Source organism: Macrobrachium rosenbergii, chromosome 24 (genome assembly GCF_040412425.1).
Source record: "Macrobrachium rosenbergii isolate ZJJX-2024 chromosome 24, ASM4041242v1, whole genome shotgun sequence".
Classification (NCBI taxonomy): Eukaryota; Metazoa; Arthropoda; class Malacostraca; order Decapoda; family Palaemonidae; genus Macrobrachium; species Macrobrachium rosenbergii.
In genome coordinates, this window is record NC_089764.1 from 17,127,621 (window position 1) to 17,153,432 (window position 25,812).

General features: G+C 33.7%; 2 protein-coding genes across 2 annotated transcripts in view; both read right to left on the reverse strand.

Moving 5' to 3' along the window:
* Window positions 1–531, reverse strand: part of LOC136851794 (nucleolar protein 58-like) — a 1,420-nt gene extending 889 nt beyond the window's left edge. Inside the window, exon 1 of the mRNA XM_067126105.1 lies at window positions 436–531. Coding sequence (XP_066982206.1) covers window positions 436–531 — 96 coding nt within the window. The remainder of the gene's footprint in view (window positions 1–435) is intronic.
* A 21-nt stretch (window positions 532–552) lies between these two features.
* Window positions 553–25,812, reverse strand: part of LOC136851795 (arginine/serine-rich protein PNISR-like) — a 30,601-nt gene continuing 5,341 nt past the window's right edge. The window contains exon 2 of the mRNA XM_067126106.1: window positions 553–852. Coding sequence (XP_066982207.1) covers window positions 553–852 — 300 coding nt within the window. The remainder of the gene's footprint in view (window positions 853–25,812) is intronic.

Genomic DNA, 25,812 nt, shown 5'->3' on the forward strand with positions numbered 1-25,812 from the left:
TTCTTCTTCTTCTTCTTCTTCTTCTTCTTCTTTTCTTTCAGTGTTAAAGGAGATTGTTCCTTCACTTCCTCCTTCCGCTCATCTTTCTAGACTTCCTCTTCTTCTTCTTCTTCTTCTTCTTCTTCTTCTTCTTCTTCTTCTTCTTCTTCTTCTTTTTCAGTGTTAAAGGAGATTGTTCCTTCACTTCCTCCTTCCGCTCCTCTTTCTAGACTTCTTCTTCTTCTTCTTCTTCTTCTTCTTCTTCTTCTTCTTCTTCTTCTTCTTCTTTCAGTGTTAAACGAGATTGTTCCTTCACTTCCTCCTTCCGCTCATCTTTCTAGACTTCTTCTTCTTCTTCTTCTTCTTCTTCTTCTTCTTCTTCTTCTTCTTCTTCTTCTTCTTTCAGTGTTAAAGGAGATTGTTCCTTCACTCCTCCTTCCGCTCATCTTTCTAGACTTCCTCTTCTTCTTCTTCTTCTTCTTCTTCTTCTTCTTCTTCTTCTTCTTCTTCTTCTTCTTCTTCTTTCAGTGTTAAAGGAGATTGTTCCTTCATTTCCTCCTCCTTCCGCTTTTTCTAGACTCTTTTCTTCTTCTTCTTCTTCTTCTTCTTCTTCTTCTTCTTCTTCTTCTTCTTCTTCTTCTTCTTTTCAGTGTTAAAGGAGATTGTTCCTTCACTTCCTCCTTCCGCTCCTCTTTCTAGACTTCTTCTTCTTCTTCTTCTTCTTCTTCTTCTTCTTCTTCTTCTTCTTCTTCTTCTTCTTCTTCTTTCAGTGTTAAAGGAGATTGTTCCTTCACTTCCTCCTTCCGCTCCTCTTTCTAGACTTCTTCTTCTTCTTCTTCTTCTTCTTCTTCTTCTTCTTCTTCTTCTTCTTGCCTCGCAATGCAGAGGCAAATGATTGTCCTAAGGGAGTTCAGCCATTCTAAACGCTTGGCTGAATTAAGAGCGGCCATTACCTGACAAGCTCTCCACACTTGGTATACCGGACGTCACAACATATCTCTCAGGTGCGAGGCTTCAGGAATATGATTCGTAATTTAATCGCTGGAAGACTAGCCCCGTTTGAGAATCACTTTTCATGAATTTTGTTGAATATGTGTTAAATTTAAAAGAAAAACCTCTCAAGGTCGTATTATTCCTCATAACAAAAGGACTGTATACACCACATTTAGGTTTCTAACTTTACTCCCAAACTTCTCACATGCGTATCCTTACTCAGAATCCTTCCATACACATTACCTGGTGTACGAAGTAATGTTAAGCCCTTTTAACTTTTAGTTTCGATATCCTTTCCGCTTTACACAAGGGACCAGTTATTCCTATCACACATGCTTTATATATTCTGCCCAGTATATATTATATAGCAGCCTTACTTTTATTCCCATTAACTCAAAACACCTTTCCACGAACACTGTAGTTCAAACTAACTTCCTCTGCTCTTTCATCATTCGCCACTGCCTCCCTTTCTGTCTTTCGTATTTAATCCACCTACATAAGATTGCATGATAGCAGGTCTAAATCTATTCAGTTGCATCTTTTAATCTAAGATGCATTTGTTCAATATTTGCTGACTTTGGATTAATTTCTTGAAATGAAATTTACCCCTACTTATTCAAAATACTTAGTTCTTTAATTACTACCTTTTTCAATCTCTTGTATATATATATATATATATATATATATATATATATATATATATATATATATATACATGTATATATACACACACACACACATATATATATATATATATATATATATATATATATATACACATGTATATATATACACACATATATATATATATATATATATATATATATATATATATATATATAAATATGTGTGTGTGTGCGTTCAATCACCCTTACAGTTCGACCCTCAGTTTATATGATCACATAACTGCAATCTTATCTTCCATTAGAATAAAAATAGTTTAGAGATTTTGCACCACATTATTCAGTTCCATGACCAAAAATTTAGGAATCAAGGTTATATCTTTCAAAGAAGGCATTTTTTAAAGTGACACAGTGCATAAGCCCAGAGATAACACGCCTTCAGCAATACACCTTCAGTAATGTGAGAAATCATGACAAATATTTACTTTCAGCTCAATGTCTAATGATATTTACAGTCTTCTGCAACAGCTTCGGGATTTTAACCCCATTTTAATCTTTAGTTTAAAACACTTTCCTCTGGGGAAATGATGTGTGCGAATCATTGCCACAGGGACCTTTAATACAATTCTACTCTTCAGTGAAAAAAAAGCATAAGATATCCCAAAGTTCCAAGGAAAAATGCAACAGCTCTGGAACGCCATTCTTGACAGATGATGTAAATGCTCTTGTATTTTTCTAACTCCTAATATTTTGTTGATATGCTTATGCATGACAAAGCATATGGCAAAAAAGTAAAAGATTTTTATAACTTCATACCTGGGTCAGGAGAGATGGGTGCGTTTCGAAGCATTGAGGTGAAACGTAGACGGTTGGTATTTTAGACTCCCAAGTCATGTATAAGCTAAGGTAAAGAAAAGCCGTGTGGAAATCTTTTTTCCCCCAATTTCTGTGGTATTGTGTATATGTATGTATATAAAATACATACACACATGCATATATATATATATATATATATATATATATATATATATATATATATATATATATATATATATATATAGATAGATACATAGATTTCTGTGGCATTATCTCCAAGTGGGAAGTCCATTTTTCCTTTGTGCCCAAACCCCACTTTTTCTTTGCTATCCTTCATCCGATTTTTCATCACACACACACACACATACATATACATATATATATATATATATATATATATATATATATATATATATATATATATATATATATATATATATATATATATAACAGATAGATAAAAAGAGCATCAATTTGAAATTCCTGTTAGCCTTAGGGCAGAAAGATTTTATGCTGAAATTAACTTCACCTTCGTTCATTGTCTTTGATTTGAAACAATGGAGATTACACAGATTAAGCAGGTAGGCTTCCATGCAAATAATTGTTATTGAAACAAATTTCCACATGACAAAAGCAAGCATCTGCCATTCATGAATATTTTAACCAAGGCTAATCTTGTCGTTTTGGGGTCATGTTTTCCCTTTATTAGACAATCAGAGTAAATTTTTGGAAAATATGTGATGATTAGAATAATGGGTACCACTGCGTTGGTCTTGCAACGTCATCACAACAAGTTGGATCAGTCTGTAAGCCCAGCTTTATATAGATTTAAAATAATCATTCCATTCTTAGTTCTCTCTCTCTCTCTCTCTCTCTCTCTCTCTCTCTCTCTCTCTCTCTCTCTCTCTCTCTCTCTCTCTCTCAGTGATACATAACTTTGCGGACAGACTTGAGCTGATGCCTGATACAATAAAAAAAACATTAATAATGCTCAAGTTTTTTTATTTATTTTTCCCATAATGTATTTTCTGCATCTCTCTCTCTCTCTCTCTCTCTCTCTCTCTCTCTGTCAGGGTTACATAAAGTCACGGACAGATTTTATCTGGTGCCAGATACTTTAATAATAAAATTAGCATAATATGCACTGCATCTTACAGTGTTCAAGTTTTTTCCATATTTTCTGCATCCAGCCAGTTTTAGAATGATCTCTCTCTCTCTCTCTCTCTCTCTCTCTCTCTCTCTCTCTCTCTCTCTCTCTCTCTCTCTCTCTCTCTGTGTGTGTCTAACAATTGTAGCGGTATTTCTAATGTTGACTCTTAAATCACTTAAACTCTTCTACAATATGTCCAAATAAAACCTCGATCGACGTTGCCAGTGACGTCATGCTCATTGACATCAGAGAATTGTCACGAATCGAGACTTCCAATTCTTAGAATGCCCCTTCCATTTCCTCATCCTTTCACTATTCCTTTTATTCACTGTTATCACTATTTCAATATTACACTGTCAATATTATCGTTTCCTGGCCGTTTCCATTTTCCAGATTCTACAGATACTTTGAAGAAGAGGAGAGATATGTTCAACGCAATTTTGAAAAGTATTTTTCCACTAAGTGTTATATACCGTATAATGTAATTTTGTTTAAAGCACGTTATCCATATGAAGTCTAATCTGCGCAAACATGTGATATACATAAAATACTTAATTGTGTGATAACCCTTCCTACATGTGGAATAGGATTGGCCTAAGATTTCAGAGATGGACATTAGGAACTTTCAGTCGTTGATTATTAAGTTTTTTGTGGCAAATGAATTTTTTTTTATTTACACACACACACACACACACACACACTTTACGGCGACATTACGAGAAGCGACGGAAATGTTTGAGGGCCAGAGCGCCCCGCTGTGATTTCGAATAGAATATTTGTTGTATCACGACGCCGTTTCTGTTTATCGTCTTTCTTTTGTTTATTGACTTCACTAAATTTACCCTTGCAGTAAAATATCGAGCAATATCATCAAATGCTTTTCAGACAGGCCGTATAGCTAAAAGTTTGAGCGCAATTTCAATAATCGTTAAAGTAAAATAGAAAAATCATTTGAGGTTAAATATGAAAAATTGATAGGTTCATTAAAGAAAAAATTACATAAATTAGAAAAGTAACAGTTATTTTATATAACTAATGGTGTTTATAAAGTACACCATCTACAACGTCTTCTCCTTCTGATGTTGTTCGGTGACCTTTTGTTTTTCAAAAATCTAGATAATTATAGTACATGTTCTTGCTCAAAAGATGATTCTCTTGTTGCAATTATAAACTCTTACAAAATGCTAAATATACTCACCACTGACCTGTACAGGTATCTGGAAAAGGTTAGTACCTGGTGAAATCAGCGAGGACTCAGACTCGACGAAAGAAAAACTATGAATTTAGGATTAGTTTTATACTGCTTTCTCCCTTCATATTTGTATTTGCGTTGGTAAACAAGCAAACAATGCCCCGAAGTTTCTTCTGCGCAATCGAGTTTTCTGTACAGCCGCTACAGCGTATAATCAAGGCCACCGAAAATAGATCTATCTTTCGGTGATCTCGGTATAATGCTGTATGAGCTGCGACCCATGAAACTTTAACCACGGCCCGGTGGTGGCCTATCCTATATCGTTGCCAGAAGCACAGTTATGGTTAACTTTAACCTTAAATAAAATAAAAACTATTGAGGCTAGAGGACTGCAATTTTGATTGGAGGGTGGGTGATCAACATACCAATTTGCAGCCCTCTAGCCTCAGAAATTTCTAAGATCTGAGGGCGGACAGGATAACGTGCGGACGGACAGACAGCCGGCACAGTAGTTTTCATTTACAGAAAACTAAAATGCTGATTAATTCTGAAAATTTACCAGTACTATAAATTAAATTAGTCTTGCAGCTTTATTTCCTCCTGAATTTAAAAAATATATCATCTGATGCTGAAATTAAACACGGTACTGTTCATCAGTGTCTCATTTCCTGTAGGTCTTTTGTTTTACAATTACCGGCGTATTCCTCTCCTGTCTAAATAACAACAGCTTCACGGGACCTTTTCTTGGGACAAGAATACTGGAAACATTGTTACCTTCTAACTAATAACGGCAGTAATAGTTTAGTCTATTGATGGAGGATTTGCTGCTTAACAGTCCTCAAGAAACTACTTTGACAGAGATCTTCCTTTATTGCCTTCAACGCTTAAACTCCAAGAACTTGTGTGCGCTTTTTACTTTGCAGACCATCAGCATCTGCATTCTCTTGAGGTGCTACTTGTCAACAGTGAAACTAGCAAACGGTTATCAGTCCCTAATGCGTTAATCAAAGAACCAGCAATTCTTCTGAGACCCTTGACCTGTAGCTTTTTTTGTGAGAGCGACCTTTCTTTTAAGACCTTTTCTCGAAAGGCCTATCAAGATCAAGTGTTTTATAGACACTGCCACTGTCAAGGATATTTGGAGACGTCGGGTGTAAAGGAGTCCCCTTATAATGTAGTTTCAGGACCACAATGGAAATAGATAGGAATGAGAGAGAAAGGCAAATAGACAGATACACACACACACACACACACACACGGATGATGGATGACGTAGCATTATTGGTCGTGAAATCGGACATCATAAAAAAATGCATATTTATGCGTATTTTCCATGCAAATAATAACGCAATTGCAGAGGAATTTATTCCTGAGAACTTAACACGTCAGGTATATTCAGGTATGAAAAATGGTCATAGGAACATCAGTACTATTATTCTAACGGTGTTTAATATATATATATATATATATATATATATATATATATATATATATATATATATATATATATATATATATATATATATATATATATATATATATATATATTTTTTTTTTTTTTTTTTTTTTTTTTTTTGTACACTGGAATGTTAAGACTGAAATGTTCTTGTCAAAATAATTTGCAGTTTTTCCCGAGTTTATGATAAATGAATGCACGTGGCTTCTCTTTGTCTTCTATCCCTTTTGTCAAATAAGATAAAGATATCTAATGTTAATATTTCCCAACGGAAATTACAGACATGAAAATAAAACCATTTTGCTGAGAAAAGATATTGGCGATTGTTATCGAAATTTAATATTATTTCAGAGTACTCTGCTTCCCTCAGGTTATAAATGAAACTTCTGTCCTTAAAACTCTCGAGCTAAAAGAATATGATCTAGAGTAGCAAGGGGATTTATTCTTCGTTCCCAAGAGAAATTTTATCCAATGTTATTTTTGTTTCTTGCTTCAAGTAAATGGGCTCAATTAGTATGTATTTCTATCTTTTTATTTTGTTGATTTTTTTTTCACATTACTCTTGCCACATGCTAATAAAAAAAAGGATTTTATGACTATGGAATTTTATGTATTGCTTTCAGATGAGATTTTATAAAAAAAAAAGTTTTTGTTCTCTAATGACTATTAGTCAAACGTTTGAGTATCGTTTCAATGGTATTTGCAACTGACGCAAAAGACTTCAAAACAGTACTGATTCAACACTTGATGTATTTTAGATACTGAAGAATTTGGCTTTTTCAGATTTTTAATCTACACCACGCGTCGTAAATTTTCTACCCCAGAATTTAATATTTCCATATTCTATATTGTTAATCCTTTGGTCTCGCTCTTTATAAAAAAAAGACTTCATCTGACCAGTTTTCTAGAGTTCCATTTTATAACAGTTCAGTTTAATCCCTTTATAGTCATCCATATTAGTATTGGTATCCAGCTGAATTTGAAGTTACTGAAAGAAAGGTTTTATACGTTACTCCGTCAATAACAAAATAATCACGGGACACGTGAACTTTTTCTTCGTCATTGTAAGTAGTTTTTCTTCAACTTTAACCTACTTAAAGTTCTAGCTCTCGATATTCCATTATTCGAGTATGGGACCGTTGGTTTACAAAGAAGAAAAATTATCTTGTAGAGGGGATATATGTGGATAATTACTGAGATAATTCAGGTATATGAAAGCCGTCGTTGGCAGACATTCCACATCTTGATGAGGTTCACCACTCCGAAACAGACTGGGTGACGGTCGATGTAGTGAATACGTTAGTATTTAATACACACTCTGCATATCAGCTTCTATACAACGCTGTTATGCCTAAGCCTCAAAACATAGTATATGCTGAGCAAACGTTTAAAGTTACAGCTTCAGGGATTAGCAGAGCCTTTCTTTCATTAACTACAAACACAAGTTATATGGATTCATTAGAGGCGACTGGATGAAATAAATAAATAGATAAATGAATCTTGGAGACCCTTGTGGTGAAGTATATTTAGATGAAGATATTCACAAAAAAAAGGGGTTTAATATTTTGGTTCAGGATGCATAAAGAACAGTTTAAAGAACTCAGTTAAACGAAGTTATTGTAAGATGTTGAGGAACTATAAGGACCCCAAAAAGATAGCCTGTTTTGTGAGGATGTACGAGGCATAATATTACAGTAGTATAATTAAATGTTATCCCGTCATAATACGAAAACGACTCAAACTTTCGTCACCTCAATTTCTTGAGATCGTCGATATTTTCTGAATACGTTCCATTAGAAACATGATAATAAACTGTTTCAGAGATTTTTTTTTAATTAAATAGGATATTTTGATTAAAATATTTAACTTTGTTACTTACGATAAAATGTTTGTCCTTGCGTTTACGACCTTGGTATAGACTAAATGTGATCCAGAAGACTGCGAATATTAAAATCTGCATTCTTTTTCTGTTATGATATTTTCATATTATTAATCATTTCTAATAAAACTCGTTTACCCTGAAAGAAGCTGTTTTCGTTATTTTTAGGCTGGCCATAAACTTCTTAAGATACTAAATATTTTTCAAGTAGTTATTTGCCTTCACCTTACCCAACAGAATCTTTTCAAAGCAACCTAAATTTGACGTTTTGGTATAGACAATTTACGTGGAAAAATTTTTCAATTTTAATGTACTGGATTGAATATGAAAAAATCCTTTATTCATTTTAACGCTCAGTATGTTAAATGTACTGGATTAAATATGTTGAAACTTGTTACTTTTTTGTTCAACAAATAACCGAACATGGGAAACTGGTCAGCGGTTAAACAGCATTAAACACGGCTTAAGTAAAAGATGTTTTGTCAGCACATAAAGATATACGATTATATAACGATAACTAGTATTAGTCCGGTGGAAGTAGAATAAAAAAAAATTACTTAGTTTTGAACTAAATATTCCTCGCATTGAAGACCACATGATTTGAGACAGAAACTCGGACAGTTTCATATGGCGCTTTTCCATTTCTGCCTTGACATTCCTCAGTGAAAGAGAAATAAAGCTTTTTATTTAAGTGAAGGTGCGACGCTGAGGCCCAAAGCAATAAAGGACACAAATGGAGATTTTTAATCGAAAATATGATTTCCATGAACTTTGCCTCTTCTGAGGAAATGCTATGAGTTTCGTCAGTCATGAATTTAATATATATATATATATATATATATATATATATATATATATATATATATATATATATATATATATATATATATATATATATATTATATATATATATATGTATATATATGTATATATGTATGTATTTATGTATAAGTATAGAAAATTTCTATTAAAACAAGTGACGTCATTTTCCCCTAAAGAGATAATTGGGTTGCTGTTGGTTAGTTGACTGCTATCAGTATATATACTGCGGGTGAACGAAGGTGTGGAGTTATCTCTCTCTCTCTCTCTCTCTCTCTCTCTCTCTCTCTCTCTCTCTCTCTCTCTCTCTCATATATATATATATATATATATATATATATATATATATATATATATATATATATATATATATATATATATATATATATAATATTACATATACATATATACAAGTTGACTGCTTTTAAATATGAAAGCTGTTTAATTATTCATTATTTTGTGGTCGATGCTTTTCTTTCATCAGCCGTTAATGACAATGCTAATATTTTAAACTGTCAAAAGATGTATGAATTAATTTCATTTCATTTCCTAAATAGATTTTGGCTTCGACGGTGAATGGTTATTTTAGAGCAAAGAAATTTCTTATTACTTGGTGGGCGAGGCCAGCATGTTAATGATTAAAATCACAGCTTCTGATTAGCTGACAATCTAGGTCTGTGAACTACAAGTCTCTCTCTCTCTCTCTCTCTCTCTCTCTCTCTCTCTCTCAGAGATGGTGTGATAAGAAATTTCAGTAACATTTTATCGCTTATTATTCTCATTTCTAGGTTAGATGAAGACTGTTGATATGCGCCATTTTTTTTTTTTTTTATCTTACATCGATTCTCAAAAAGCAACGGGAGACTGAAGGGTGTCCACCAGTTACCCATTTTCGTCTGTACATAGACGTAAACTCATAATTGGCAGAGCATTTGCTAAAAGCAATATTTTATAAGGGTAGAGAGAATAATATTGAGAAAAAATGTCATCGCAAAACTATTAACAAACATTTTGTACGCTCCTACTTTAATAAAGAACATCGAGAGAGAGAGAGAGAGAGAGAGAGAGAGAGAGAGAGAGAGAGAGAGAGAGAGAGAGAGAGAGAGAGAATCTAGGCATCAGGTCCACTAATTAGGGTTATCTACCAATCAGGAGTTATTATTTTACTTTAATAATGTCGTTTCGCTTCATTAGATAACAGAAACTCATCATTTGCAGGTTCACTATCAAACAATCAAAGGCGCTGCTATTGTGCATTGCAAGATAACTGTTTCAGGTTATAAGTGATCAAATGGATGCACTCATGTTATGAGAGTTCAGAACATTCCTAATTTCATAACATCTGAGGGAAAGAAAGTCTTTAGAAAAGAGAAATCATCAGTCACAAGATAATTCGTTCTGAGACTGCTTTGGTTTTTGTTTATGCATGTATGGTATGGTGTGTGTGTGTGTGTGTGAGTGCGCGAAATGAAATTTTTAATTAGTAGTTAAGTGGAAAAAAGAACTTGGGGTTGAGAGTCTCAAGCATATCACCTATCAGAGGCACTCCATTTCAGAACTTATGTCATATATAGACATATATAGACATATATATATATATTTATATATATATATATATATATATATATATAAAATATATATATATATATATATATATATATATATATATATATATATATATACATTATATATATATATAACTATATATATATATATATATATATATATATATATATATATATATATATATATATATATATATATATATATATATATATATATATATATATATATATATATATATAATCTAATACACTAAGTCTAAGCGACACTCATTGTTTCTGCATCCTTATCGGTTTTTCTAAATGCAGAAATACGAATTACATGAAATATTTACAAACACTCCCTATTCGATGTCTGTTTGTACAACATACATTTACGCTTATGTCTACTGTCAGGTCTTGCGTGCAGGGAATTTCGAAATTTTTCACTCTGAATTTTCTAACACAGAGTTCCAAACATTACTTCTGGACTTTGCATCGGCTGTACTTCGTCACTGCGATACAAAATCTGCGAAAAGCTTCGTTTTAATGTTGCCATAAATAATGAACGAAAATGATATCGGCTGAGCCAGTTTGGAAGGAGATGTGGATATCAACTTTATTATGTTTGGCGAAATTGGTAGTGATGAGCGCTGCTCCAATCAGCCATTTTTCTGATAACAGATGGTAGATCAGATTCTCAGTTGGACTCTGCTTATTCCGTATACTTCAGAATCCATTTTTGAAGGCATAATAGTTTCTGTCCAATCTCCATCATTTTTTCTTCGTTTAACGTTTTTTCCCATTTTTTTATATGGGATAAGCAAGATGCCTTCTTTTGAAGGACTTTGATTTGGCATAATGTTATTTTGTCATGGACGCCTAAGCCTACATACCATAAAATAGAACATGTTTCCTGAAAATAGGTATTAAGACAAACTAAATAATACGAAACACAAATAAGGGGTATGTATACAATGGTAATGCTCAGTATTTTCACTCATAAGGTACTAAAATTCTGCAGAGTATTTTGCTTCTCTTGTTTTCCACTGCATATCGAGATTTTTATTTTTTTTATTTTTATTTTTTTGGTTATAGAAGGGAAACATTTCGACTAAATCTCTTGCTGGTTTAATAAGACACTTTGGAAATCAGAGTTATTTACGGGTGAAATTTTGTCAAATTTTAGTAAAGAACGATTTTCTCCGTACAGTTCACTGAAGGGCAACATTTTTCCACAGTTCTAATGGACATTTGGTCTTTTTGAATCTACATCGTGCCTTCCAAATGCAGAGGTGTTATAACCTACATGAAATATTTGGAAACTCTCTCTCTATTCAATGTATGTTTGTACAACATACGTTTACGCTTTAATGCCACTTGTCAGTTCTTGCATACATGGCATTTCGAAATTTGACCCACGCGGAAATTCCAAATACGGAGATCCTTACTTAACGTTCATAGCATTGATAAACTTTGCACTGGCAGCACTTTTATGGCTGCGATACAAAGCTATTGCTATAAATTATGAAACAAAATGTCGGCTGAGCCAATCTGAAAGGGAATGCGGAAATTAACTTTATTACTTTTGGCGAAATTGGTAATCGTTAATGTTGAGGAAAATGATGTCGGCTGAGCCAGTTTAAAAGGAAATGTGTAGATTAACGTTATTATTTTTGGCGAAATTGGTAATCGTTAATGTTGCTCCAACTGGGGGAATCAGTCCTTTATTTTTGATAACAGTTGGTACATCAGATTCTCAGTTGGACTTTGTTTATTCCGTATACTTTGGGTATTTTTGTACGGCAAAATAAAGTTTCTCTCCATACACCTTTCATGAAAGTATTTTATGTCGTAGGTGCCTAAGTTTAAATGTCTGAAGATAGAACATATTTCTTGATAAAGGCTATTACACCTTATATACAATGCCATATACAATTTTTTTTTAGGTAGGATATTGAAATAATCTAAATATTGCGAAATATAATTAAGGGCTATGTGCAGTTTGCTTATGATCTATGCTTCAGTATTTTAGCTCTTTCATATAACATAATAAAATTCTACAGAGTACCTTTGCTTTTCTTGCTGTCCTTTTATATCATGACATTTTTTGTTCTGTTATAGCATGTTTTATTTGTTTGACTAAATCTGTTGTTGTTTTAATGATATTCTTAATAAAGCATTGTAACATAATTATTTTTGTTTGAAAGTTTTAAAATTTATGTAAAGAACTAATTTCCTCGGATGTTAATTGAAAAGCAACATTATTCCACAACTCAAATTTATTATATATATATATATATATATATAATATATATATATATATATATATATATATATATATATATATATATATATATATATATATATATATATATATTCAAGAATAATCGAATTCTGTTTGGCATCATTATAGTGGTAAACCAAGAAAATAAATGCCATAGTTTTCTCAGTATTCATTCATAGGATTTTCCATTTTGAAATGAGTAACATTGCGCCATTAATATACATTCAATATACTCATTTTAGATTATTCAAATCTTCTCTTTTAATTTTTTTTAAATTAATCACCTCTGAAAACTAAACTATAAACAAATGTTCTATATCTCCATGAAATGTCTTCTTTTAATTCTGTTATTTTTTTGCACACCTTAATCAGGTTTATTTCCCATTTGTTAAGAAATCCTTACTGTTATCCTTTGTTACTCTTTGTTTGGTATATCTTTGTAATTTCATGCTCTTGGTATGTTTTTCTTTATCTTTAGATGTTAATTCTTACTGCTTTTCCTTTAATTCATTTCTTACGTTTTCGTGACTGGATTATTTGGAGGTTGAGGTCCAGAAGGGGTTCCAGCCAGCCAAGTATTTCTTTATCTTTCATTTTCTCTGTTATTTTTCCTCTTAAGCCGCTCAGTATAATACCATGTTTCCCTGTTTGTGCGTTGATGGATATCGTCCGAGAGAATTCTATCTTAAGCCGCTTCCTCCGTCTCTTCTCCTTCCTTTTACGACTCATCCTCATTCTTTTCAGCCTTCTTTTTCCCCTTCTCCCTTCTCTAATTCTTCTTCTGCCTACTCGCAGAAGAATCTTATCTTCCTGGGTGCGGGGAGCACGGATGGTTGCCCGAGGGGAGTTCTGTCCTGCTAAGCGCTTGGCGGAATTAAGAACGGCCATTACCAGCCGAGCGCTTGGCACTTGGTTTACCTAATGACACAACATAATTCTCATGTGCCAGGCTTCAGGAGAAGACCCTTGTGTGGTCGCTGGGAGACGGAAATTCTGACTTGGAAATTTTATGATGTTCCGATTTTATGATGAAACAGTGTTCCATTAAAATGTCCTTTTTATTTAAGTAGCTTGAATTTGTATTTGAGAAAGTTCGATTTTATTATTACAATATTGACCTCATTAGCTCATTATTACTACTTGGCTACTGAATTTTCTTCAGTTTCATTAAATGTAAAATCTTAAATTAACCTATTCTGCCTAATCATCTTTTATCTTGTCCTCAATATACTGAAAATTTCAACCCCTTTCTGTTCCAGGTGTGATTTATACAAGATATATTGGATTGTTTGTTTCTTAAAGGGTAGCCACGAATAAATAGTGAAACAAGAACATTTCAACAGCACAATTCCCTGATACAGTCATCTTTTCTTTGAACGTTGTGATTTTGTAATATGTTTTAGCACGTATAATAATTTTTGTATTGAACTAATAAAAGTATTCCGCCTGGCAGTCTCATCGGTCTTCAGACAGAAAGAAAAGTCGATTACAAAGAGATTAAGCGATTAAATGCGCATGACTGCTCGTTTTCCTAAACAAATATTCTCTTGGGACAAACAAACAGCTTTTCTTCATAAATGTTTACCCAAGCATAATTGTGGTTATTTTATATCCAATTTTCTCATTATTCGTCAGCAAAACTAAATTACTCCATGAATCGTCAAAGGCGAAAGATTACAGAGAGGTTACTCAGCAGGAAGTAATCAGTCATTGCAACTGGGTAATATGCCCAGGGACTGAGATAATGAATGCCACTGGGAAGGTCTTAAAGTATCGCATCTCTCTCTCTCTCTCTCTCTCTCTCTCTCTCTCTCTCTCTCTCTCTCTCTCTCTCTCTCTCTCTTTCTAATACAGTCACAGACACACACACAGTGGAAAGTTGATACCGTTAGGGGGGAATCGTAGTGGACCTTAACATGTTAAAGGTTTTGTTGACCACAATATGTTTTCTGCATCTGACAAGGACTAAAATGAGTTAACCGCCCCCACCCCCACCCCCTTCTCTCTCTCTCTCTCTCTCTCTCTCTCTCTCTCTCTCTCTCTCTCTCTCTCTAATTCCTCCTGTATATTGGATCTAGCTTTAGCGCACTTAAAAACAAAACGTCTATTCCTGTCTCCATTTCAGTGAACAACAGGTTCCTTCGAAGGCTTAAAAATAGTGTCTATAACTGTTCCTATCTCTGTGACGGCAGATTTGTCTTCCTTCCAAAATTCTGTTATAGTTTTTCATAAAATTCTTTGGGAATGTCAAATCTAGTCAAAATTGGAAATAAGGAATATTTACCGTCCATTTCCACACAGTAACACTTCGTCATCAGTAACCGCTCAGAATGAGCAACTCCCAATTTTTGAGAAAAGATTCAAACAGGAAAAAATCTTAGTTGTATGCAGTCTCTTGATATGGATTACAATAAACACAGCTTATTTTATTGTCGCTCCTCCTGGCGTGGGTACTAGTGCCTAAAAGTAAAAACGAAAATCAAGTACCTCGACAGGAAACGCAAATGACACACTCTCACATTATTTATTATATATATATATATATATATATATATATATATATATATATATATATATATATATATATATATATATATATATATATATATATATATTATATATATATATATATATATATATATATATATATATATATATACGTGTATATATAAATATATATAAACATTGAAATTGACTTAAAGATTTTATAACTCTTTTAATGAGAAAGACAGTTCCAACTCTAAATGTATTTTTGTGGTGAATCTGTTTTCTTGTTTGTCTTTTATTTTATATTTTTATTGAATTTCTTTGTTTTAGTGTTTCCAATATAATTTATATGAATGTTTTTAAATGTAAAGTTAAACTATTATAGTGTCTAAAATTATTTTAGCCTTAAAAATGAGACTGGAAAGTTTGTCGCGAAATGTCGGCCAATAAACTGTTTTATGTACGAGATGCCTGTCCTTTCGCTTCACCTTTGTGTATATATATATATATATATATATATATATATATATATATATATATATATATATATATATATATGGAGCCTGGATGGCACAGTCGGTTACAGCAGCAGCTTCGGACTTCGTAGAGGTCTGTGGCGCGGGTTCAAATCCGCAGCCGACTGATCAGAGAGGCGGACACTTTGCTATCTGTGTAGACACCCCGGGATTATGTAGGTAATCAACGGATAGGTTTGCTTAAAAAGCAAATGGGTGTTACAGACTTAAATACACACACAAAACAAAGCCACTACAACATCTTCTAAAAAAACAACAAACATCTCACACGTCTCGAACTCTCGACCTACCCGCGCAACAACTTCTCGCTGCTGGGAGAAAGGGCGTTGGGTCTGGTATGATACATGTAACATACGCTACCGGGGCCTAAGCGATATCAGGCAGGGCAGCCGATCGAGACTACGGTCTACCCCAAAGCCAAATCAAAAATTGCCTTCAAAAGAAGGCATCATGCTTACCCCATACAAAATGGGAAAAAAAAAGCACGTTAAAAGAAGAAGAAGAAGAATATATATATATATATATATATATATATATATATATATATATATATATATATATATATATATATATATATATATATATATATACTGTATATATATATATATATATATATATATATGTGTGTGTGTGTTTCATGTCTGTGATAATGTTTTATTGTTTTATTTTATTTTCCTTCTAGACATGAGTGCATACTGTAGTAGGGGGGCTGCCTCTCGAAGGAAACGAAATGTGTTTTTAAAGTAAGTAAGTGTTTCTCAGATTTCTTTATGGCATTAGCATGTGGCGAGCGGTAATTATTTATCTCTTCCTCGTAAATAATAAACATTAAGAGTGACACATTTAAAGTAAGTAAGAGTCTTGAAGCAAATATCAGAGTGTTTCTCATGTTTCTTTATGACATTAGCATGTGGCGAGCGGTAATTAGTTTATCTCTTTCCCGTAAATAATAAAACATTAAGAGTGACATACGTATCTAATTATAGAATTTCCAGAAGAAAACATATATATATATATATATATATATATATATATATATATATATATATATATATATATATATATATATATATATATATATATATATATATATATATATATACATATATATATATACATGTATGTATGTATGCATATATACATACATATGTGTGTGTGTAGTGTACGTGTATTGGTGTACATGCTCGTGACACAAGGTCTCTTGCAGTGTTTAACAAACCTCGCAAGTGGGAGTGTGTGCCTCTTAATTCAGCACTCAGCATACATTCACCTGTCAAGATCAGCAGTTGATCGGTCAGTGACTGGCACATCATTCGAAGAGTGCCCGTAGGCAGTACCACGTGCCCAAAGACGGAAGTGTCCCTGAAGACTTTCGGTCTGGGTCTAATCAGATTTTTGGGTGTGTTACGGAATGTACTGTACATTAGTTTGTGTGTTGAGAAAACGCTTGGTGCAATGCGCTCTTGTGAAAGGCGATTGAATGAGAGGTGTGAAACCAATCTAAAAGGTCATATTAGACACGCTGGGAATTGGAATCCCATTTGCTAGAGAAAATGTTTCATTGCTGTTGAAGGAGCTCTTTGGGAAGGACAGTGAAATTCTAAGCTCCAGTTACCTGTTGAAGGGGTGAGTTGAAATGTGCACTGACATTCAGTTCCTTTCCATGTATTTTATCATTTCTATTATGTCTGTTTTTTTTTATTGTTTACACGTTTCATCTTGTTTTAGGAAATATCCCACATTATTTTATATGGGGTTTAATATTATATTTTTTTGATCGGCAGATGTTTCATGGATGAAGACAAACACAGATGTGCAAAAGCATGGGCAGTGACTTAGATAACAGTTCAGACATTTGTCATAATTGGGACTTTGATTTAATGACCCTGGTATTAATATGGAGAACTTGGTGACGCGGGTGGAGGAACGGGAATCTGGTTTTTCCTTTTGTTGTCACTGATGTTTTATTGACATTTGAGGTGATGGTTAAGTAATATGCTTTAGCTTGTATTACGATCTCGCCTCTCGAGATCGACAGGTTCTTTAAAATAAACAAGCAATTGGGCTGAAATGACTGACGAGAGGTGACAAACAAAGGAGGGAGGAGCAAAAGAAATACAAAAAGTTACCTTAAAATTAATTTATTTACAAAGTTAAGTTATTTACATAATGTACAGTCGAGTCAAGGTTCAATTTAATTTAAAATAAACAATGAAATGAACATTATTAATGAATACAGCAGCAGCAACAATCAAAGCCAAAAAAAAGTCAAAAAAGGCAGTGAACATATAAAAGAGACAATCATAAAGATGAGCAGCTCAACAAACATTATAAACAGACAAGCAGACAGAATTAGTAAAATACGTATTAAACATCATTAGAGCAAAATAATAAACCCAAAATTTATATAAAATATCTTTGTCAGTAAATTACTTCAAAACAGAGCATAAATAACAGCAACACAAACATCGTAAAACACCCATTACTCCGCAAAAACACGTACTGAAATACTCAATAACATTAAACACACAAAAATGAGGTCTTTGACTCAATAAACATGTTACCTCCAATGAAAAATAAATGCGATAACAAGGTTACTCAAAATCAATTCAAGATACACTATGATGAAGGTACATCACCAGACGAACTCAATAAAGCCGTCGAAACAGCCCCAGGCTGCTTTACAGGAACACTGCAGGACAACTCCGACAGAGCCGACGACAACCATCTCGTCCTCAAGCACAGTGCTGACGTCCTCCCTCCAGTACCGACGACCGGCGACAGAGCCGACACGGCAACCATCTCGTCCTCCAAGAAACGTACTGACGTCCTCCTCCATCTACGACGACCATGACAGAGCCGACACGGCAGCCATCTCGTCCTCAAGAAACTCTCTGCTGCTCTGCTCTGCTGCCAGGACCTGACTCGCAGGTACGGATACCTGCTGCTGCTACACCAGCTGACTCGCTGCTGCCCTGGACCATCGGTCGTTCTGCCCTCCAGAACCTGGCTCGTTGCTGCTACGAACCTGGCTCGTTGCTGCTACGAACCTGACTTGTTGCTGTACGAACCTGACTGACGAAGTCTGACGCCATTCACCAGACGACAGCTCGCCAGCAAGAAAAACACAAAAACAACAAAAGGAGGCAACAACCCACTAAGGGAACAATCGACAAACGATTGTTCCTAACAGCTTGTCTTTTGTTTAACTGGTCTCATGTTGGGTTTGCAAAATAAAGTTTGTTTTTGTATGCCAGGTTTGATTTATACACATCAGTTTAGTGTAGACTTTCTTAGAATTCATGAGAGAGAGAGAGAGAGAGAGAGAGAGAGAGAGAGAGAGAGAGAGAGAGAGAGAGATATGACACTCAGCAAGGAGAGAAGCAGGCCAGAGCTACCAAGATTGTTACATCTGTTTTTTTCCAAGGTAGGTAAAATATAAAACGCCTTTTATAGAGCGTTTATATATATATATATATATATATATATATATATATATATATATATATATATATATACACAGTATATATATATATATATATATATATATATATATATATATATATATATATATATATATATATATATATATATATATATATATAATAAACACATCTACTTATTGTAACATTCCTCTCTTACTGAGTAAAATATATCAGTCACTAACAAAAAATATTACAAAACCATTCATCCTTATTGCAATCTGAATTGCATTGTAGTCAAAACACAAAAAATACATTACTTTCTCTTACAATCAAGCTTACGTTGGTTATGGTTTAAGCCCGCACACCTCGTTCCCTGTCTATACTATTGTCTTGAATTATAAAACCTGCTCTTAGACGTTCCCAACTAAAGTAGGCAATGTTATATTCCTTATTCATATAAGAACGTATAACACCTTGCTGTGTGAACAAAAGAGTTATTATGAAACACACACACGCACTCATATATATATATATATATATATATATATATATATATATATATATATATATATGTGTGTGTGTGTGTGTGTGTGTGTATATATATACATACATATATATATATATATATATATATATATATATATATATATATATATATATATATATATAAAATAGATAGATATAGATATGTGTGTGTTTATAGATAGATAGGTAGATCGATAGATAGACAGATATATCATCCTAGGAGAAAAGACAAACATCGCCATCCCTCCTCAACTCAAAATGCCTTAGGCAGACTTTTTGGAAGTTGCGTCCTTAGCGAGAAATGTAACTTCAGAAAAGAGAAGAAATCACAGCGAAGTCTTGTGTGCGACTTTCCATGTTTCTACGGGGTAAAATAATTAAGGAAAATAGGAATCATTCTTTTTGTTCAATTTTTGTTTAATGAAAAAAATTGACACCTAATTTGTCATCTCCGTGAGGTGTGTTGCTTCAGTAATATTCAACATCAATGAAGTCTTTTATTTTTATGTCAGTCATGTATAACAAATTATAATAGAGAAACATATTTTAATTCTTGAGAAATAATAAAAATAATAAAAAAAATATACATACATATATATATATATATATATATATATATATATATATATATATATATATATATATATATATATATATATATATATATATATATATATCGGAGATGTGAGTTTGCAGATAGTTTTATAATACTTTTGTAATTTGATGGTAGGCTAAATCCGAGCCTTTGTATGTTTACTTTTACCTTCGTACACTTAATCGGCATGTGTTCAAATGAAAATAAGCTGGTAGCGTTCTTTACTGATAAAACAGAAGGGGACAGCTTTGAAATCACGTGCTTTCATCGTTCCTCTTTTTGAAGCACGTAGGGCAAAGGACCCAGTGACCTCCAAGCATTACAAAACAGCACAACTTACTCGATTATCTCACGAAAGGTTAAAGTTGATTTAGGGTTTTTTTGCATCAATATACTGTAGCTTCCTTTCAAATGAAAAATACAGAGGTCGTAATAAACATCTGCAAACCACCTGTATTTTAAATTGAGTCTCTAACTCATTACTTTCTTTAGCCTTCCATACATGCTGTTGTTAGTAAGTCTTACGTGGCCGAAATTTTCGAATTTTGCTCACACATTTTTTTGAGCTATTGCTTTTGTGCTAGACTTTGTTTTCACACCATTTGCATGGGCGGTAGGCTACTAACAAACATTGCGATGGAAAGCTTCGGAAAACCAACGATTACAGCTCTCAATTTCATTTCCGTATAGCTTTCAATCACGAGCGCAACTGCTCGCTGTTGAGTCAGTTCGAATAGAAATATGGACATAAACTGTATCATGTTTGCCGGAAGCGGTAAAGAGGAGTTGTTTGGGTAGGCTAGTGATCCTTTCTTTTCTGTCTTTCGTAACAGGACTTGTTATTTCATCACTTATGAGTCTATTCGTCATGGGTAAAAGTAAACCTAATATTCACACTTCTTCTTATGAAGTATATTTATTTTCGGTTTAAGTTTGAAGACAACGAAATCGTACGAATTTCCTGATGTAGTTAATTATATACTATGACTGGGTAACGCTAGCCCACCCCCCCACATGCACATACACACACAAACATATACACGCGCACACACACACACACACACACATATATATATATATATATATATATATATATATATATATATATATATATATAATATTATATATATATATATATATATATATATATATATATATATATATATATATATATATATAAAGGCAATGCCACGAAGGACAATAAGTCGAAAGGCCTAGCACCACTCCGTCGTGTCTCTTTCCTGCTGCCTTTATTTATATTATTCATCATGTTCCATATTTCCGTGATTCAGTTACACACACACACATATATATACGTATAACTGAATCACGAAAATATGGAACGTGATGAATATATAAATAAAGATAAAATCCACGAAGGACACTGAAACACTGGAGTGCTGCGAGGCCTTTCGACGCTATGTCTGCTAAGTAAAGGACATAGCGTCGAAAGACCGCAGCAGCAGTCCAATGTTTCCATTTCCTTCGTGGATTTTATCTTTATATATATATATATATATATATATATATATATATATATATATATATATATATATATATATATATATATATAAATGTGTGTGTATGTGTTTCGTGTGTGGTGCGCGTGCGCACGCTAAGAAATCAAGATTTCCCAATGTCAATTTGGCGCTTAATGCCATATGCATTACAATTTGTTCCGCATAAGTTCAGTGACAAGACAGACAAATGTCAAAGCTTCACTGAGGTTTGTTGCATCGTGATTTCCCTTCCTGAAAAGAGCAGCGTCACGTTATTGTATCTCTTCGGAACATTCGCCCTCTTAATCCATTTAAATCACCTCACTTTATCTATTTTTTATTTCCATTTTTAATCTTTTCCTAAATGAAAATAGTATTTTTTTCTCTCAAAAATTCCGTTATTTTCACTTTTTGATAACTTTTTTCCCCCTACTTGTTTAAGATTACCTTAAAATCCCCCACTGAAAACTTCCTTCTTCTAAATCCTATTTTGTACTTTTATTTCTTTTCTTTGCAGTTCCTTTTATTTTCTCTGAATTCTTTCTCCAATTCTTGGCTGTGGATTTTTTCTCTCCTTCGCTGAACTGTGGGGAGGTGCTCATGGTTGCTGAATATTTCTTTTTCTTTCAGTTGCTTTTTCTTTCACTTCCTCAGCTTTCCTCCCTTTTCATTCTGGCTTAAATCCTTAAATTCTCTCCATTTTCAGTCTTCCTCTAGTTCTTAGTGATAGGATCTTTTCACGGCGTGGAGTAGAAGGAGTGTTACCTGATGGGAATCCTACCTTGCTAAGCACTTAGAAGAATTGCCAGCCGAGGATTCACCACTTGGTTTATCTCTAAACACACGACATACCTCCTAAGTGCTATGCTTTAGGTGTAACATGAAGTGGAAATTTTAACTTAAATATTTCAAGATATTCTGTTTTTATAAATGAAACTTGGGATCAATTGTTTGTTATGGTGAATATTTTTCCAATAATAGAAAGTGATTTTGCAAGGTTGTTTTCCGAGAGTTTGAAATATATACTGTAAATAACGAGGACATAATCTGTACATAATGAGGACATAATATTTCGATAATCATTAGATCTTTTATAAACTAGCCTTTTCGCAGAATGCCATTTCATTAATAAAGTTACATTATTTTGAATATAAGATTAACTTTTTATAAGAATAACACAGATATTATTAAGATACAAGTTATTCGAAGATTCATTGTGCATTGTTTTAACTTTTCCTCTTTATATCTTTCAGAGATACCCTTTGGATCACATTCTCTTCTCAGTCTTTATCTGATTAAGTGTTGAGTCGTCTTACAAAAGTAGGGCATTTCCATAGCAACTTCTTTCTGTGAAGAGAACAAATACGTTATCTTTAATTATTCTCTCGTGTTGTTTCTCACGCGATGAATACGTATTTTGTTTCAGGAAAGTTGGCCGTTTTTTCTGAATACTTATCTTTCATATTTTGTCTCAGTTTTACCATAAGTATTCAGCGTTCCTTAAACTTGCTAATGCTTTTATAATCATGCATGTTCACAGGTTTACGCCTTTGCTAAATTTTGATTTGCATGTTTGCATGTACAGAACTTTATACTTTTATGAGGTTAACCCTGGTCTTAAAAGTTTTCGTAGACCTCTTAATCGCGCTTGATGAAATTGACTCGAGGATTGTGAAAACTCCTGAGGATGAAAATATGCATTTATCAACATTCATTCTATAGTGAGATAAAGCAACAAACTTCATATGAAGTCTAGCTGCTAGGTAATATTCGGAAGTGTCTAAGAACCGCAGACAAGATATACAGCACCAGAGTAGTGTGAAATAGATGTAAAAACAAAATACAATGAAATAGGCAGTGTACATGTAATGTAATGAAATAAGCAGTATGCAGGTAATGTACGAAGGGGACCAGTGATAGAGAATTACTGTAATGCTTTTCAGCAGATTTTAGAAACAATGCATTCGTCTTGTGGACGCTTCCGGCACAAGACATCATTCTTGACTTGGAAGTAATGTGATGACTGGAAAATGACAGATCTTTTTTATCGAAATGCTTCCTTGAAAGGAAATGATTTATCTCCAAAATATTTCCTGCATAAAGACATATGGGACTAGCAGCCTCATCCTACACAGCAAAAATAAAAAAATATATATATTATAATAACTCAGCAGTCTCGCACATTGCACCTCCCCACCTAATTTACCCCTTTGTTTATTGACTAGAATTCAGAGCCCGCTATCAACATTCCGATCTGTCCCTTTTCACCTGGAACAGATATTGAGATGACACAGATAACAGGAGCTATATAAATTATAGGAGGATATTTTATGCCACTCCCTTTTAAGAGGTTTACCCCAACTAATCCTCTTAAGACGGCCTTCCTAAAGGCAAATTAAGCTGCCCGAATTGTCTTACACCGGCAGGACCTCGGAAGAGCGGCCCCCCCAACCCCCCCGAATCGCTGAACACCTGGCCGTGATTGATCATTGGACACGACTCATAGCCCTGGCCGCGTGCCTTATAAGGGAAAGGAGCAGTAAGCAGGAGTTAGTTGTGGAGCAGAAGACATGGAGTAAGAATCTTTGCGAGACAGTCCTCCACGCGGGCGAACGGTAACTTTGCTGAGAGCCCACCCTTCATCCCTGTCCGACTCCCGACTCCAGTCTCCAGTCATCCTCGAGAGAACTGCCATACGTGTGATCTTTCCTCGTCCTTGTTTCGTCAGAGACCAGCTTCCCCTAAGGTAAAGTGGAGTAAAGACTTTTCGGTCACGAAAGTTTGCCCTTTAGAAAGCCTGGAGTACCAGCATTTCATTTCTGTCCTTGTGCCAGTTTATCCCGTGCCATTTCCAATGTCCTGTGTTCGAGTGTAAAAGAGGTCATTCATTCCTGAGTCTTTGGCGCCCTCAGTGTAAACTCGAGTCATATTCGGTGTTATATTGTTCCTTTACTGGCGTGTAATGTGTAAATCTCTCTTGCAGAGGGACCCATTCGCAGTGGACTCATCTTGGCCTGTGCCTTGCCTTTATTCAAGACTCCAGCCGAAGGATCTTCAGGCGTTGCAAGCCCTTTATCAATTTACTTATCCATTTTCCCTTCAAATGCTTGCTTTTGTAAATATAATTCTTTAATTTAGCCCAAGTGTTTACGTAACATTTCCTTATGAAGTAGAGCCTTCAGCTCCTAAATTCTCCCTTTTTCTTATTTTTTTTACGATTTCCCTTTACGCAAGTCAGAACTCCAAGGCAAATTAAATAAAGTTACCGTTGCCGGCCTGTAGAATACCATAAACCCAGGGAAATACGTAATATATATATATATATATATATATATATATATATATATATATATATATATATATATATATATATATATATATATATATATGTATATATATATATATATATATATATATATATATATATATATATATATATATATATATATATATATATATATATATTTACCTTACAATATCTTTGAAAACCCCAACAATGCTAACATTGTATTTCACTTTTTCACTGCTCAATTTTTTTAGTCTTTCCTATCCAGGTAGTAGATGTAAAGAAGAAAACAGAAGAAAAGAATTCATTAATTTCTTGAAGTGAATTTTAATTCCTTTCACAGACATGTCTCTTTGTACTGGGCGAGACAGGTGTCGCTGCGCATGGAGTGTACACTCACGCCATGTGGCAAAAAACAATAGAACAGTATCAGTGACAGAAACACAGGAAGACCAGCATATATATAGTTTTGTCAGCACTAAGCCGTGTCTCATAACCCTTTAGCTGAGGAATTTATTTTGACTCATTCCCAGCTGAGTGCATATCTGGAAATACTTCCAGTTTAATAAAAAAAAATTAATCTTTAAGCTTTATATTTTCAGGATTGAGCTTTATTTTAGCTTTCAAATAACACGTCGTGCGCAAAAAAATAATTAAATAGTGGAAAAAAATTTTGGAAATTCGTTGAATTCTGAGATCTTCGGTAGCGATACAAGTAATCCTT